Raw genomic sequence first — 18,739 nt, forward strand, 5'->3', positions numbered from 1 at the left:
TAGCACATAGCCTTTAGCTAAAGGACCTGGCCTTCATTATCCATCCCAGCAGACATTTTCAGATTTCTTCTAATAAACTACACCATATGGACACAGTTACAGCCAACGAGAAAGAGAGATGATTAGTGAAATTTTACTGTTTGTTTGCGAATTAAGATTCCAGTGTTTAGACTTTGTGCAGCAGAGCAGAAAAACAACAAAAGATATCAATCAGAGAAAATGACTTTATAACTACTTGTTTTTAAAGAGCTGGCAGACTTTTGACTTTATATAAGGGCAAATGGCAATTATATAAATACACTGGTAACACTTTGCATTAAGGTTTCAATATGTTACATAGCAAATCGCGAATATGATGGCTAATGCAAAAGAATAACAAACTACACTTTTACAACATAAACTAGTTTTTGAGTGCAAAAACATGTTTGGTGTGAATTGCCCCCAAATCAAATGAATTAAGTTTAGCACCCTAGAATACTTGCTTCTGATTGGTTAAGCGTGATATTCGGTGGTCAGTAGAGATGGGTCATATTTGTCGCATGACAAATAAAGGTGAACTATTAATTTCTTCTCATAATTGATCTTTTGCTGCATTATATTTCATAATACAAATATACAAAAACAAGTAAGATTCACACATGAAAAATAAGCCACAAATTTCAAAAATGTATTGTCCAGAGGCCACAAATAAAGTGGATAGTGTGCAAAACATTTTTCGGGCTTAACCCTTCTTCAGTTCCATGTTCGTTCACATACCGTAATTACCATGATTACGAGATACTAACTTGTAAAAAGCATTCACGTACTCGTAGAACTCTTAATTTCAACTTGTGAACTGGGAGTTTTCTGAGAGCTTGTATCACTACCACCTGACCACCTCAGATTCATTAGGCTCTATGTTTAGGCACTGAAGAACGTCACGTGTTGTCATCTCAAAATCACAATAATTACAACAATGCGTGAATGCAGCATGTATCTTTTTTTAATTAGACTTGTGTCTTGCTAATAAATAATAAATGTGTCTTGCTAATAAATGAAATGACTTTAATACACATTGGTGCATTTTGCTCTACGCAATTCAAAGTTTAAGTTAGTAAAAGTATCTGATATTTTCATCTCTTTCAAATATTGCATATTATCATCTTTTGCGTCTCAACTATTTACTATAGTGAAAATGACCTTAGATGACTGTAGTATAAATATTGTTACTCTAATATTGTTGCAGTGATCATCTTGTTGCTAGGGCAGTTGTTTTGTCCATTGCAGTTGCAGAAGCTTACTAAAAAAAATAATGCATGTAAAACGTATAATATTGTTTTGATTCAAGTCAGTATTTCATATCCAAGTTTTTATTGATTTACATGTAATGCTAGTTTATTTGTTGGTGGTATAACAGCAGTGAGACTGTCCAGACAGACCCACACTCCTACCTCCACCTTATGAGACGGCACAGTGTTAATTGTGGCAGGTTTTTCCTTTATGAGACACTGAGCGTAGAGCTCTATTCTGTTTTACCAAGCAATGACAGATGTCCCTAAAGCTTTTGATGTCTTCATGTTTTCCCTTTCTTCTCTCTCTCTCTCTCTAGTTGTCAGTTGGTTTACGGTTTTCTGTACAGAGGCTGGAAGATGCCCCTCCTTCCATTGCCTTTGAGCTGCAGATACACAGGTACAGTAAATATTTCCCTTCATTTCACCTGTTTGTAAATTACAGATCTGCAAGTTTTTTCTTTGGTCTTCAAGTAAGCATAGTGTATTCTCATTGAGATTATCTTTGACTCACACACACACACACATGTATGTTTTTGTGAAAAGTGGGGACATCACATAGGCGTAATAGTTTTTATACCGTACAAACTGTATATTTTATGGCCCTTTACCAACCCTAACCCTAACCCTCACAGGAAACTTTATGCATTTTTATTTTCTCAAAAAAACTCATTCTGTATGGTTTAAAAGTGTTTTGAAAAATGGGGACATGGGTTATGTCCTCATAAGTCACCCTCTCATTGTAATACCTGTGTCATACCCATGTCATTATACAGAGCTGCGTACTGATATGTCACAAAAACATGCGCACCCACACAATCATACACATTTCTAGCCAAATCAATGTCAACACCAAAGTCCTTACATTCCCACTGGTCAAAAAGTTATAAAGTGAATAAGTATGTGTGTCTGAGAAGCTGAACACATTGCTGGCTAACATTTCTGGTACCTTAATTTAATTGTAATTTAATTTAAATTTAATTAATTTAAAGACCTCTTGCACTACTCGTGTGTTTGTGTGTGTGTCTGTGTGTGTGTGTGTGTGTGTGTGTGTGTGTGTGTGTGCGCGTGTGCGAACATGGTAAGCGCTGTGTGACACTTTGATGTATGTTTTAGGGGGTCATTTTGTAAGCAAGGGCCCCAAATGTTGGTCGTAATAGAGTCAGGGCTTCAGAACAGGAAGCTGAGTGTTGATAAGATGTCCTTGGATAGGTCACAGAAAATGGATGGCATTCCTACAGTGACTCTGTTTGTCTATGAGTGGGTGTATGTAGAGAAAAATGAATTACACTTTATGGAAAATATTGGGGGAGTAGGATCTCTGGTTTTTGGTCATCTGTTTTGCCATAATTAGGGATGGGTCATAATGATCAAATTGTCTATTAGTTGAGTAATGAGTTTGTCTATTTTATATATGAGCAATATCACACAAGTAGCCGTGTGATATCACCGTATATCAGCATGTCTGTGATTCAGCCATAGGCACAAGGCTCCATATATTTTCTAATATAAATTATAAAAAATCTTTCTTGAGAACATGTAACCTGACTTGTCGATTTTGAAGTTTTGCATTTCATTACATGTATTGAACTCCCCACTTGGTTTGCATGTCCTTGGTCATGTTCTGTTAAGTTCAGGGATGAAGTGTATTTGTTATAATAACAGTCCCCCCCCCCCCGTGATGTTACTCACACATATGTTTAATGTGCATGTGTTAGTTTTGGGGTGTTGAGATGACTGCCAGGCTGCTCTCAGAGGAGGGATATTTCCCTAAGGGTTTAATCACTGAACCCTAAAGTCTCTCCATAACTCAGAGCAAGGTTAGGTCAAACAGGAGGGCGAGTCTATGGGTGTGTATGTGGGTTTGCCTGCACATGTAATATGTTTGCACTTATGTGTGTGTGCAGTATGAATGCATTTGTGGTGTGTGTCTTATCTGTTTCGGAATGTGCATCTCTGGAGAATAGAAACATTTTCTGGTGACTAATGTTGGCCACATGTTCCTCTGCCCACTCTGATTTTTCAACTTGAGACAGAATAAGAGAGAAAGACAAGGGGGTGGGGAGAAGCCAGGTGTGATGCAACAAGAGAGATTGTTTTGTCTTTCAAGTTTTTTAAATGTGTCTATGGCACATGACTCTGATGGTTGGTAATAATGGCTTTTTATTTTTTTACTTTACTAGTAAAATATGTAATTATTTATTATAAAACTTTAAATAATATACAATACCGTTAAAATGTTTATGGTTGGTAAGATTGTGAAGTATATCTAAGTTATAAAATAACTTCTACATTAATAGAATGTAAATTTATACTCATTCTAATAGACATTCTTTAAGAAATAGACATTGAATTTAGTGTGTCTTTTCTGAATAAAATTAAATTTCTGGGTTCAAACTTTTAATATATAATTTAAACTATGGAATTTATATAATGGTCTTTTTCTACTTTATAAATACTTTGAAGTTTATTTTAAATTGCTTGGATTCTGTTTTTCTCAGGATGGAAATGTAGGTGCTGGAATCAAGGTATCACATTTACTGACTCAACATTTAGTATTTAATAAGATTTTAGGCCTTAATGAATGAAACTAAATCTTACAAGACTTCAAAGATTCTGAGGTCTTATTGTTTCTTTCAGTCACACAGTGAATTTCATGACATGTGAGTCCCAGTTATTTCTCAAGATCAAAATTATATTTTCAGACATTTAAGTTTTGTTTCTTTCAGTCACACAGTGAATTTCATGACATGTGAGTCCCAGTTATTCCTCAAGATCAAAATTATATTTTCAGACATTTAAGTTTTGTTTCTTTCAGTCACACAGTGAATTTCATGACATGTGAGTCCCAGTTATTCCTCAAGATCAAAATTATATTTTTCAGACATTTAAATTTTTTTTATTTTTATTTTTTTTTATGTGCATTCATCCTCTCTTTACACTTCCTAGATTTCCTGGAAATATATGTTTTATGTTTTATAATTGACTTTTTATAATTGAATGAATTTTTTTTTTTATTTTGCAATGTACGTCAGTGTTTTTTACAGCTGCATAGTAAGGTGTGCATAAATAGCAGATATAGGCTATTAAGACCGATTCTGAAATTACACAACCGAAAAAGACCAAAGAGAGGCCCATAAATAATTCAAATACAGTACTGTGTTTAATTAAATTATAATTACATTACTTTTTATGTCACACATAAAAAAAAACTAGTAAACAAGTGCTTTAAATTGTAGGACTTTGGAAACTAATTTACACTTCTTCTTTTTTTTTTTGCATTATCACATATGATAATGTGATAACACGCATAAAGTCCATTAGTTGTATTTGTCCACACTCATTCATTGTGGTGACAGACTGTATGAGACAGAGGCATGTGTGACTGGTGGGGATACTGTGGTTTTCACTACACAGTGACTGATGAAACAGGTGACTCTGGAACTCTAGGATAGCGACATTCATCCTCTCATCTTTGAATTCTTTAAGGACAGACACATTCACAGAACACAGATGTTCCCTGCCTCAGGCTCACACATGGAGCTGTTCAATAGTCTGAGACACTGTGAGCGACTTCACTGTTACCTACTATAGAGCATTACTGTTTCATAGTGTCACACCCAGGGGCTGGCTATGCTTTAACTAAGCCACACCCCTTCTCAACTTCCACCTCGAGGAGGTCCCCAAACCCGACCCAATGGCCAAGCAACACGAGAACAAGTAAGTGATAAAACAATCTTTATTTAAATATTTAAAAATAGCTTAGGGAATAGGGAAAGGGCAATTAAAACTAAACTCTGACTCGGCCCTCCAGATGGGCTATGGCCGGGAAGAGGTCAGGGAGCAAGGGGGCCACGGGGATCCGGGGCGTGGGGCTCGGGCCCCGGCCTGAGTCTTAGGTATCCGTAGCGCCCTCCTTCTTCCTCCTCTTCGCTGAATACAGCTCACGGTAAGTACTGGTTCACTCAGTTCGTTCTCGAGGTGCCCACTCTCTTTCTCTTCCTCCACAGGCAACAGCTCTTCGCTGATTACAGCTCACAGTAAGTACTGATTCACCCAGTTCGTTCCTTGGGTGCTCACGCTCTTTCTCTTTCTCCACAGGCAACGGCTGGGACACACAGGCACAGTTAGTTCAGCTTGGTTTTGCTCTCACCTCTTCGCTGATTACAGCTCACAGTAAGTACTGGTTCACACAGTTCGTTCCTTGGGTGCTCACTCGCTTTCTCTTTCTCCACAGGCAGCGGCTGGGACACACAGGCACAGTTAGCTCAGCTTGGTTTTGCTCTCACCTCTTCGCTGATTACAGCTCACAGTAAGTACTGGTTCACACAGTTCGTTCCTTGGGTGCTCACTCGCTTTCTCTTTCTCCACAGGCAGCGGCGTAAGTACAGGTTCCCTCAGTCTCTCCTCGTGTTACCCACTCTCTCTCCTTTTCTCTCCACAGGTATCAACTTGGGCACAATAGCACAGTTAGTTTGCTTTGAATGGCTCTCACCTCTGGGCTGGACACAGCGTACTGTAAGTACAGGGTTCGCTCTATTCCTCCTCGTGTTATTCACTCTCTCTCTCCTTTCCTCTCCACAGGTATCAACTTGGGCACAATAGCACAGTTAGTTTGCTTTGAATGGCTCTCACCTCTGGGCTGGACACAGCGTACTGTAAGTACAGGGTTCACTCTATTCCTCCTCGTGTTATTCACTCTCTCTCTCCTTTTCTCTCCACAGGTATCAACTTGGGCACAATAGCACAGTTAGTTTGCTTTGAATGGCTCTCACCTCTGGGCTGGACACAGCGTACTGTAAGTACAGGGTTCGCTCTATTCCTCCTCGTGTTATTCACCTCTCTCTCCTTTTCTCTCCACAGATATCAACTTGGGCACAATAGCACCGTTAGTTTGCTTTGAATGGCTCTCACCTCTGGGCTGAACACAGCGTACTGTAAGTACAGGTTTCCTCTGTTTCTCCTTGTGTTACTCACTCTCTTTCCTTTCCTCTCCACAGGTATCAACTTGGGCACAATAGCACCGTTAGTTTGCTTTGAATGGCTCTCACCTCTGGGCTGAACACGGCGTACTGTAAGTACAGGTTTCCTCTGTTTCTCCTTGTGTTACTCACTCTCTTTCCTTTCCTCTCCACAGGTATCAACTTGGACACAAAACACAGTTACTCTGCTTTGGATGGCTTTCACCTCTGGGCTGGACACAGCGTACCGTGCTATCTCCGGAGATCTGAAGCACGCTCACAACATATACTGTACTGAACTAGGCTAGGGCCAGCAATCTCCTTGTCCCCCCACGCCGAAGTGCGTGAAGGCGGGGGTTTATCTGACAGGACACACGGCAATACACAGCAGCCCACAGCAATATACAACACCACGTCAAAATTATAGGTTTTCACAGCACGAAGACTCACCCACCACACTCAGTGTACGGAAAGGACACCCGTCTTCCTTCACTTCGCTTGGTTCGGATCTGGCGATGGAATATGCGGCCTAGCTAGTGATGTCGTCGTTGCGACTACTTCAATAAGTATTCCTTCGGCTCTCCCACCACACTATATTAGGGGTAGGGCCACCCTCCTCCTCCTGGAGAGATCTACACAACGCCAGGTCAATATACAGGGCACTTTCGACTGGCTCTTAGTACTCACATCAATGCCACTTCCAATCCCCTTTTTCACGTCGTCTCAGTTCGCCGTATAATCTGTTCACTTCTCAACCTTTAAGGTTCGCGATGTCTTCACAATCATACAATTCCAGCCTGAGGGAGAGAGAGAGTTAGACAGCTACCAGCAGCGTACCAAGACGGGCACAACCCAGTGCTTCACACACACCAAAGAGAGCTTCCCAGACTGTGAAATAACTTGGCCTTAAGTACTGCCTTGTCCAGCGTATCCTCCAATCACCAACCGCTGTCCCTAACTAGGCACAGGTGCATCGAATTCCCTGATTTTCCTTCTTACGGCGCTACCGGAAGTTCCGGTGTTCTGTTTTTCCGGTCCGGGCGGAAACACCCCCGGGCGGAACCAAACCTCCCGAACTTTGGTTCCGCCCCTAAAGATCGTCACCTTGTGACATCCTCCCCCGCCAATCCGTTCTAGTCCCTAGAACGTCCTCGGGCTGTCCACTCCCCATAGCGGGCAGGGGGTCGGCCTCGGTTCTCTCGCTGGGATCGTCTCACTGGTGAATCGGGCTCAGCTTGTTCAGGGGCTGCTTCTGGTTCTCTCGGGGCGATCGGGGGTGGTGCCACCACGGGTCTCCCTGGTACCACAGCCCAACCTTCAATCCAGGGGGCCGCTGGTACAGGTTCCGTGGGGACTTCTTCCACGGCTTCAGGGTAGTTAGGGCATGGGCGAATCATGTTCCGGTGCACCACACGGTCGGGGCCTGACTTCCCTTCTGGCCGGATGGTATAGACCGGCTGCCCCGGCCTCTGCTGCCGGCAGACTACATAAGGGGTGGCCTCCCAACGGTCACTCAGTTTCCCCTTCCCCTGCCGCCGATTATCTCTCACCAACACCCTCTCTCCTGGCAGTAGAGGGGCTTCTCTAGCAGTCCGATCATACAACCGCTTACTTTTCTCTCCTGCCGTCTGTATCCTTTTCGACACCTGCTCGTAGGCGAAATGCAAGCGCTGGTGATGGCGCCCCACCCACTCCGTTACACTTGCTTCCTCTTGGTCGGCTATCACTCCTAGGACCAGGTCAGTAGGCATTCGTATGTGTCTGCCAAACATCAGGTAAGTGGGAGCGTAACCCGTAGTACTATGTATACTGTTGTTATAGGCCTGTAGGAGGTTTGGCAAGGCACTCACCCAATCGTCCTGCCGTTGTTGGTCCAAGGTCCCCAGCAGCCCCAATAGGGTCTGATTGAATCTCTCACAGCCGCCGTTCCCCTGAGGATGATACGAAGTGGTGTGAGTTTTCGTGCAACCGTACAACTGGCATAGTTCTCTAATTACCCTGGACTCAAAGTTGGCTCCTTGATCGGAGTGCAGAAACTCCGGGCATCCGAACGTCTGGAAGACGGCCCGCCATAAAACTGTAGCGGTGGTGGTTGCAGTCTGGTCGAGGGTGGGGATAGCCCAAGCGTACTTTGTGAACAAATCCGTTATTACCAAGATGTTCTGGTAGCGATCTCGTGGTCGGCCCAGTGTCAAGAAGTCCATAGCCATGATATGAAGGGGGGCCTTCGCATGGATGGGTACCATTGGCGCTCGGACCTCCCGTCTGGACTTAAACAATATGCATCTCGGGCAAGCTTGAATTAGGGCGTGCACCGATGCCTCTAGCCCGGGCCAAAAGAAGAATCTCCTAAGCAGGGACACGGTCCTCTCCTGTCCCTGATGCCCCAACTGGTTGTGGTACGCCGAAACTAAAGCCGTTACCTCATCTGCGGGTACCACGATCTGGCGTACTTCTTCGCCCAACTTCGGGTCACTGACCCTTCTGCACAAAACGCCATCTCTCAGCTCCAGCCTGTCCCATTGCCCCAGCAGCCTCCTCCCAGTATCCGTCTGGGCTAACCTCTCCGCTGGCGTCAGCCGTCGGCCCTGTTCCAGCCATTCTCTTACCAGCCGCACATCTTGATCCCTGGCCTGTCTCTCCCTCCACCGACGGGGATCCCATCCCCAGTTCTCAGGCACGGCCTCTTGTCTGCTGCCTGGTGCCTCTACTGCTCCTACCATATAGCCCTCCTCCGGGCTGGCCCCTCCGGGGCTTTCCGCTTCGGGCAGCCTTGAGAGGACGTCCGCGTTCATGTGTTCACGCCCTGGTCGGTACTGTAGTTGATAGTCAAAGTTGGCCAGTTGGGCCACCCACCGCTGCTCCACGGCTCCCAGCTTCGCCGTCTGTAAGTGTACTAATGGGTTATTGTCTGTAATGATCGTCACCTTGGCACCCCAGAGGTAGTCTTTAAATTTCTCACTTAGGGCCCACTTCAACGCCAGCAGCTCCAATTTGAAAGAACTATAGTTCGCATCGTTCCTCTCGGCTGGGTGGAGGCTCCGGCTGGCGTACGCGATGACCCTCTCAACTCCGTCCTGCCGTTGAGCCAACACCGCTCCCAGCCCGAGATTGCTGGCATCTGTATACAAAAGGAATGGTTTTGTGAAATCTGCGTATGCCAAGATAGGGGCCTGTAGCAGCTCCTGCTTCAATGTCTGGAACGCCGACTCACAATTTACATCCCAGTCTACGTTGGGCGACCCCCGGCCCCGGTTACGACCTGTGCCAACCAGCAACTGATTAAGGGGTTTAGCAATTTTTGAAAAGTCCTTTATGAAACGCCTATAGTATCCCACAAATCCTAAAAAGGATCGCACTTGCCTCACTGTCCTCGGGGCCTTCCAGTCCTTCACGGCCGATACCTTTCCAGGATCTACGGACACTCCAGCCGCACTGACCACGTGGCCCAGAAAGTTGACTTCTCTCCGTAGTAAGTGACACTTATTGGGCTGTAGTTTCAATCCGTACTTCTCCATGGCCCGAAAGACTTCCTCGAGGTGCCTCAGGTGTGAATCAAAATCTGGGGAGTAGACAATCACATCATCCAGGTAAACTAATACTGACTCCATTAACTGACCTCCCAAGCACCGCTGCATCAGCCGCTGGAAGGTGGCCGGAGCGTTACAGAGCCCGAAAGGCATCCGGTCCCATTCAAATAGTCCAAACGGGGTTGTAAAGGCAGTCTTCTCCCGGTCTGTTTCGGCCACCTGCACCTGCCAGTAGCCACTGGCCAAATCTAGGGTAGAGTACCATGCCGACTGCGTGAGGCTGGCAAGCGAATCTTCGATCCGTGGCAAAGGGAAAGCGTCTTTCTTAGTCACGAGGTTCAGCTTACGGTAGTCCACGCAGAATCTCCAAGCCCCCGTCTTCTTTTGCACCAGCACTATGGGGGCCGCCCACGGGCTGCTGCTTTCCCTAACAACTCCTTGCTTCAGCATGCCTTGCAGGAGTGTACGTACCTCGGTATACAAAGTGGGCGGAATTGGGCGATACCTCTCCCGGCTGGGCCCTGCATCCCCGGTAGGTATATGATGTTGTACCACCTGGGTGCATCCGTAGTCTTCATCGTGGGTGGCGAACACATGCTGCCATCTCCGAAGGAGGGCCTGTAACTTCTGTGTCTGTGCCTGCTCTAAATCCTCCCCTTGTAACGACTCACCCACCAGGTGGCTCGGCACACTCCTCTCCATACCACCCCATGGGGTGTCTACTTGTGTCAGGGCCACCTCGATGACAGTGGGGCACACCTGACGAAAACTAATATCCCTCTCTTCCCTTACTTGGTGGGATGTAACCGTTGTCAGACGGGCTAATCGTTGGTGCCGATGTAGTTGCACCGCGTATGGATGTACATTCCGTATCCTCACGGGGACTCTCCCCCGCCGGACCGTCGATAGTCCTCGTGCCACTTCCACTTGTGGACAATCCACATGGGGCTCCACCAGCACCCACTCTTCTGGGCCCGCTCTTCGGGGCGGTACTCGCGCCCACACAACAGCCTCACTTTTTGCGGGGACAGACAAAGCAAAACGACACATCACTCTTCCTACCTCTTCCTGTTCCCTGCGGACTTGGCTCATTTGCACCCTTCGACAGTCAGCTACCACACACTCCCACTTGGGCCTCTCTGCAGGTGGTATCTTCGATACGGGCCTAGCCCGAAATAGCTCTTCCCAGCAATCAGCGAGGACATTCATGCCCAACAGGGCTCGATGTGCACCCAGACAATGGTCTTGCACGATAATCACACCTTTCTGGGGGACCATCACTCCGTGAACCTCTAGGTCCGTCAATCGGTAGCCAATATATGGGATGTCGAGGCCGTTTGCGCCCTTCAGAGTAAGCCAGGGGGCCTCCGCCCCTGGTGCCCCTTGTTTCCCAAACACTTCTTCGGATAAACTCTCAGCAAACAACGTCACTTGGGAGCCTGTGTCTACCAGGCATTGAACCTCCTTGCCGCACACTCTCACCTTCGCCACGGGGCTACGCCCAATCATCTGGCTCCTAGAGCCATATCCTCTTCCAGGGTCTTCTCGAGGGGTCCCGGCCACACGACCCACAGTGGCCGGCCGACCTAAAAACCCCCTTCTGACGCCCTGCGGGGCCCACACTGGCGGCTATAGTGACCTGGTTTGCCACAGCGGTTGCAGATGGGTCGCCCTTGCTCGTCCCATTCGAAACGGGGCCGGTTAAAGTGGTTCGGGCGCCTGAACGGCTCTCGGCCTCCCTCTGAGTACACTCGGTCTCGGGGCGCCGGCCGTGGTTCCTCCCGCGCCCGTCCTTGGCGCAATTCTCCTACGAGGGCTTTAGACAGTTCAGACATCTGATCGCGGACATCTTTCAAAAGTTCAGCCTTCAGTGCTTGCTTCCAGTCAGGGCCTCCGGGTTGTGCTGGTGCTACTTCACTGACAACCGCACACACTGGGGAACCACTCACCTCAGTCTCATCACCTTCCAGGGCCAGTGCCTCTTTCTTCAGATCTTCGAACGTAAGACCCGGGTCCCTTCGAAACTGGATACGTAGGCTCTGTCTCACCGGACCCTCCTTCAACCCCAGAAGAAACTGGTCCCGCAATAGAGTCTCTCCATCTCCCAACCCGTGGTCCCGACGGGTCTGTAGTCGGGCGAATTGCTCTCGCAACCTCAGGGCGAAAGCTCTAATCGGTTGGCGGGGGCCCTGCTTACAATTGAAGAACTGGGAGCGAAGGACAGCTACGGGGGTGTGGTCACCATACTGTTCAGTGAGGAACTGGAACACGGTTTGGGCGTTGGCTCTAACGGCTTCGGGGGCGGCATGCACCTCTCGCCGCGCTTCTCCATCCAGGGAGTTTAACACAAATTGAAGCCGCTGGGCTGCACTAAGGCCCTGTAGGTCGGCCAAGTACTCTAGTTGAGCCTTCCATTCAGACAATCGTACCTCGGATTCTGTCCCCCCATATTTTTGAATCCAGGGGCTCCCCATAAAAACGGGCATGGCACGGGGTTGGGCTGAAAGCCCCGCGTTGTCGGTCATTGGACGACCTTGGTTACTCAACTCGAGGTGGAAACCCTGCCGACTACACCAAATCTGTCACACCCAGGGGCTGGCTATGCTTTAACTAAGCCACACCCCTTCTCAACTTCCACCTCGAGGAGGTCCCCAAACCCGACCCAATGGCCAAGCAACACGAGAACAAGTAAGTGATAAAACAATCTTTATTTAAATATTTAAAAATAGCTTAGGGAATAGGGAAAGGGCAATTAAAACTAAACTCTGACTCGGCCCTCCAGATGGGCTATGGCCGGGAAGAGGTCAGGGAGCAAGGGGGCCACGGGGATCCGGGGCGTGGGGCTCGGGCCCCGGCCTGAGTCTTAGGTATCCGTAGCGCCCTCCTTCTTCCTCCTCTTCGCTGAATACAGCTCACGGTAAGTACTGGTTCACTCAGTTCGTTCTCGAGGTGCCCACTCTCTTTCTCTTCCTCCACAGGCAACAGCTCTTCGCTGATTACAGCTCACAGTAAGTACTGATTCACCCAGTTCGTTCCTTGGGTGCTCACGCTCTTTCTCTTTCTCCACAGGCAACGGCTGGGACACACAGGCACAGTTAGTTCAGCTTGGTTTTGCTCTCACCTCTTCGCTGATTACAGCTCACAGTAAGTACTGGTTCACACAGTTCGTTCCTTGGGTGCTCACTCGCTTTCTCTTTCTCCACAGGCAGCGGCTGGGACACACAGGCACAGTTAGCTCAGCTCGGTTTTGCTCTCACCTCTTCGCTGATTACAGCTCACAGTAAGTACTGGTTCACACAGTTCGTTCCTTGGGTGCTCACTCGCTTTCTCTTTCTCCACAGGCAGCGGCGTAAGTACAGGTTCCCTCAGTCTCTCCTCGTGTTACCCACTCTCTCTCCTTTTCTCTCCACAGGTATCAACTTGGGCACAATAGCACAGTTAGTTTGCTTTGAATGGCTCTCACCTCTGGGCTGGACACAGCGTACTGTAAGTACAGGGTTCGCTCTATTCCTCCTCGTGTTATTCACTCTCTCTCTCCTTTCCTCTCCACAGGTATCAACTTGGGCACAATAGCACAGTTAGTTTGCTTTGAATGGCTCTCACCTCTGGGCTGGACACAGCGTACTGTAAGTACAGGGTTCACTCTATTCCTCCTCGTGTTATTCACTCTCTCTCTCCTTTTCTCTCCACAGGTATCAACTTGGGCACAATAGCACAGTTAGTTTGCTTTGAATGGCTCTCACCTCTGGGCTGGACACAGCGTACTGTAAGTACAGGGTTCGCTCTATTCCTCCTCGTGTTATTCACCTCTCTCTCCTTTTCTCTCCACAGATATCAACTTGGGCACAATAGCACCGTTAGTTTGCTTTGAATGGCTCTCACCTCTGGGCTGAACACAGCGTACTGTAAGTACAGGTTTCCTCTGTTTCTCCTTGTGTTACTCACTCTCTTTCCTTTCCTCTCCACAGGTATCAACTTGGGCACAATAGCACCGTTAGTTTGCTTTGAATGGCTCTCACCTCTGGGCTGAACACGGCGTACTGTAAGTACAGGTTTCCTCTGTTTCTCCTTGTGTTACTCACTCTCTTTCCTTTCCTCTCCACAGGTATCAACTTGGACACAAAACACAGTTACTCTGCTTTGGATGGCTTTCACCTCTGGGCTGGACACAGCGTACCGTGCTATCTCCGGAGATCTGAAGCACGCTCACAACATATACTGTACTGAACTAGGCTAGGGCCAGCAATCTCCTTGTCCCCCCACGCCGAAGTGCGTGAAGGCGGGGGTTTATCTGACAGGACACACGGCAATACACAGCAGCCCACAGCAATATACAACACCACGTCAAAATTATAGGTTTTCACAGCACGAAGACTCACCCACCACACTCAGTGTACGGAAAGGACACCCGTCTTCCTTCACTTCGCTTGGTTCGGATCTGGCGATGGAATATGCGGCCTAGCTAGTGATGTCGTCGTTGCGACTACTTCAATAAGTATTCCTTCGGCTCTCCCACCACACTATATTAGGGGTAGGGCCACCCTCCTCCTCCTGGAGAGATCTACACAACGCCAGGTCAATATACAGGGCACTTTCGACTGGCTCTTAGTACTCACATCAATGCCACTTCCAATCCCCTTTTTCACGTCGTCTCAGTTCGCCGTATAATCTGTTCACTTCTCAACCTTTAAGGTTCGCGATGTCTTCACAATCATACAATTCCAGCCTGAGGGAGAGAGAGAGTTAGACAGCTACCAGCAGCGTACCAAGACGGGCACAACCCAGTGCTTCACACACACCAAAGAGAGCTTCCCAGACTGTGAAATAACTTGGCCTTAAGTACTGCCTTGTCCAGCGTATCCTCCAATCACCAACCGCTGTCCCTAACTAGGCACAGGTGCATCGAATTCCCTGATTTTCCTTCTTACGGCGCTACCGGAAGTTCCGGTGTTCTGTTTTTCCGGTCCGGGCGGAAACACCCCCGGGCGGAACCAAACCTCCCGAACTTTGGTTCCGCCCCTAAAGATCGTCACCTTGTGACAATAGTACACACTAGTTAACTATATTACTGACACTTTATTTTAAATCAGAATGTTGATAATCTTGATAATGTGTGCTAAAGAATGAAGAATGTTTATAGAAATAAAGATTCATATTGCAAATGAACATTATATTGTTTGTTTCTCTGAACAGCTCTAATAAAGACAACTCCAGAAGCGTTCTGGTGAATTTGACTCTAAGCATTGCAGCGAGAGCACAGGTGGAGATCAGAGGGTGGGTATCTCTCCTTATCTGTCTCTTTCTGTCACACTGAGCTGAAAATGAGCAGTCCCAGACTAAATTCAATAAAAGAACCCAGACTGCCACTGTTTGCCTGTTCAGAGGGATCTGGAGAGGTTATTCACTGGACCCTTATAACTACTTCTTGTCTTGGCAGAAGGTCAAAGTGCATGATAAATAAGGCATATGATAGAACAGTTATGGATGATGCATTATCCAATAAACAATGTCATCTATTATTTTCACTCAGTCAATTATTATTTTATTTTTTCAATCAGTATACTGTTTCACTTGGAAATGTGCCACATTACAAAATGAAAACAGTATCTGTTTATTGGCAAATATATAAGACCGTATATACTACATTTATGCATCTTACAGTATCTGTTTATAATGAAAATCATCCTCTTTTTTTCTAGTGTGTCTCACCCCGCTCAGGTTGTTTTGCCTTTCCCTCGATGGGAACCCAAAGAGAAACCTGTGAGAGAGGATGACGTCGGCCCTCAGGTTCAACACATATATGAGGTGCAGAATAAACAGACACAAAACAAAACATTATTGGTAAATTTGGAGTGCTTCAAACACAGGAAGAGAAGAGAGAGGGCATACAAGTACTGGAACAGCAAATATTCAAAGCTTTTGTGTAATCAAAGAGATCCACTAGCATACACACACACACACACAAAGTGCAGACATACAAGTTATGCCAAATTTTACCAGCCTAACTTATTAACAAATACTGAACACACTGAGTGTAAGTGAATTTATGTAATTTTTATCTGAAAGACAGTATACCTTTATGATTCAATATTATTTTTAACAACAACAACCCAATTATCTTTCCAACAATAAAATCAAACACTAATCTATAATATGAAATCTGGTACTGGTTACCACAATAATCTTTCCCTGTGGAGTGGAGTGCATTCAGCTAGCATAAGCCAGCTTCTGGAAAGCTATTTATTTGTTGTTTGTTTTTGTGGAGATTCTTGACCTCTTTTTGCTGCAAGAGCGCCTCACTAAACGCCATCTGTCCTGTGGCTATTAATTTTTTAATTGCCTGTAATGTCGGCCAGACGCTGTACAGATGGTTTATGTTAGAAGCAGCTTCAGCTCATGATCAGTCCAACTTCAAATGCTAATGCTAGCCCAGAGTGTTCTATTAAATGTTTATCAGTTCTTGTACATTCTTCGATAATAAATACAAATCTGATGATTTACCATAGTTTTATTATAGCACTGTAGTTTTTTTAATTCAATATCAGCATGGTATGAATATTAATATCAGCCATTTATTGCTTATTGGCTATAATATGAAAACAATTATCAGCCCATTGGCATTGGCCATCATTTTCATATATCTCTACAAATGTTTATAAGGGAACAACTTTTTTAATAGATTTAAATTAATTAAGTTTATGCAGATTCTGTTGTTGATATCTTTCTGCATATGTCTTCCTCTAGGTACATAATAAGGGTCCAAGTTCAATAAGCAGGACTGTATTGGAGGTGGGATGGCCCAGCTGGTACCGTGAGGAACACCTCCTTTATGCCCTGCAGATCATTACAGACGGACCTGTTCACTGCAGTGTTAATGGCTCCCTAAACCCGCTGAAGTTAGAGGTAGCACATGCACACAAACTCTTTTCTCTCTATCCTCTGGGTTTTTTTTCCTCCTTGAGGATGTCATTTTTAGAGAGATCCAATGCCAGAAGAAATGGTCTGGATCTACAGTTTTTTAACAATGCTTCTCTAAAGTTGAGCCCCTTTTCTCATGCACAAAGCAAGTTACATGTTTCTTTCTCCATCTGAGTCACATCTTTCTCTCTCTCTCTCTAGTATGTTCCTTGCTGTCATAAATCTCAGGTTTCTGTGCTTTTACTAATGAGCCTCTGAGTCCTGCTTGTTTTTGATCAGAGTGTTTGACTAATTCTGACCCTGACTGAATGCTGTTCAGATTTCATTTGCAGTCATTATGAAGCATCACAACGTCCTCATGAAGTCACTGTGCCTTGTAACTGATCTGCGTTCATGCTGAGTTCAGAATTTTAACCACCTGGACTGATATTAGAGCTCTTTTCCTGTGAACTTTAGAGAGCGTTTTGGCCGAAAGCTTTGTGTCTGCCTCTCTTGCCACATTCACACAGTGACAAATGCTAGAATAGAAATAGAAAAAAACTATAGAAATAAGACCTTTTTAGTGAGTACTAATTTGTCCTTCATTGTGACATATAAACATGATATTTATGTCATGATATTTCAAGTTTTATTATTTTATTGCTGTTACATTTTAAAAAATCATGACGTTTTTACTGTTTAGTAAAGTATTTAAGTATTTAAACTATTGAAGAATTGATCATTGAAATATATGAAATGTAGAAAATTAGAAAACAGAATTAGAAATGCTGCATATAAATCCGCACATAGCACATTGCATCTTATATTATTAGATATAGATTATAGATAGATTTATGACTTAAACTTATAGATTTATGAGTCCTCTCCTACCTCTGTCCTTCTCCTGCATGCTTAGATCTCCACTCTTCGGGACACTCCAGAATTACTGGGCTTTCTGAGGAACAGCAGCGGTCCAACGCGCCATAGACGATCTGTTTCTACAGCCCAGAGTTACAACAGCAAGATTCTGGTACACACACACCCTACACCACTCATACATTCCCACCAGTACCACAAACACTCACACAAAGCAACTAAAGCGCATGGCTGCACAAATTGTGTGAACAGCCTCATATGCTGAGTTCACCTGTAAATCTCATAACAGGTCATTCATATTATTCTTATTGTCTTGCTCTCTCGTAGTGTCTCTTTAGGGGGTTTAGTGTGTGTGTGTGTGTGTGTGTGTGTGTGTGTGTGTGTGTGTGTGTGTGTGTGTGTGTGCAAGGGCAAGCTGGTTTTATAATCATAGCCCATCACACGTCAAGCAATGAGATAAGACCGGGCAGAGGTCAGGTCCTATGCCAGGGGTTGGCAAGTCAGTTTAGCATCAGGCCAATAATTGCCTGACAAGAATTGCCTGTGACAGACTGTGTTCCGCGTCTAAAGTATTTAAGTTTGTTTGAAATATCACAGTTCTGTTCATAACGTATATAAAAAAATAAATAAATGAAATAACACTAGAGTTTCAAAGTAACTTATTGGATCACTAGTGTGCAAACTTTTTCCTACAACATGACAAACTAATAACATGGTTGTCATCTTTAAAAGGTATAATTGCTGCTTTTTGCAGTGCAAATTTTGTTAGTGATGAAAATAACAGTACATTTCATCAGTTATTTTAACATACGGAACGATGGATTTCTTACAGACTTCTGCTCATTTGAAATCAGATACAGATGAAGTAGCACTGTAAGATTACATTTGTTTGAATGCATTATTGAGAGAGCCATTGCATGTGAATACGTGTTGTAAATCATGCTTTCAGCTGAAAATATTCAGTATAGAAGAAACAAACAAATTCTTTGAGAACTATAACTTCCCGCTCATGTCCATTGCCGTCACCATAGCTTTCACATTCTTTCTGATTTGAGTGATCCTTCTCTTTCAAGCTAGCTTAATATGTTTAACATGTGAATTCTTGCTAAATATGTCGTTATATTATGGGCCGTTGGCATGAATTGTACTTGTGATGGAGTGGTGGTGGAGCGCTCTTGGAGCGAGTGAAAACGTACTCGGTTACTAA

General features: G+C 45.3%; 1 protein-coding gene across 1 annotated transcript in view; it reads left to right on the top strand.

Annotated features, from left to right (window-relative positions):
* LOC132103102 (integrin alpha-8-like) overlaps positions 1-18,739 on the top strand; it is an 85,030-nt gene that overhangs the window by 54,658 nt on the left and 11,633 nt on the right. The window contains exons 22-26 of the mRNA XM_059507929.1: positions 1,589-1,668; positions 14,953-15,033; positions 15,459-15,564; positions 16,504-16,662; positions 17,573-17,686. Of these exons, the coding sequence (XP_059363912.1) occupies positions 1,589-1,668; positions 14,953-15,033; positions 15,459-15,564; positions 16,504-16,662; positions 17,573-17,686 (540 nt within the window). The remainder of the gene's footprint in view (positions 1-1,588; positions 1,669-14,952; positions 15,034-15,458; positions 15,565-16,503; positions 16,663-17,572; positions 17,687-18,739) is intronic.

This window comes from Carassius carassius, chromosome 24, assembly GCF_963082965.1.
Source record: "Carassius carassius chromosome 24, fCarCar2.1, whole genome shotgun sequence".
NCBI classification, from domain to species: domain Eukaryota; kingdom Metazoa; phylum Chordata; class Actinopteri; order Cypriniformes; family Cyprinidae; genus Carassius; species Carassius carassius.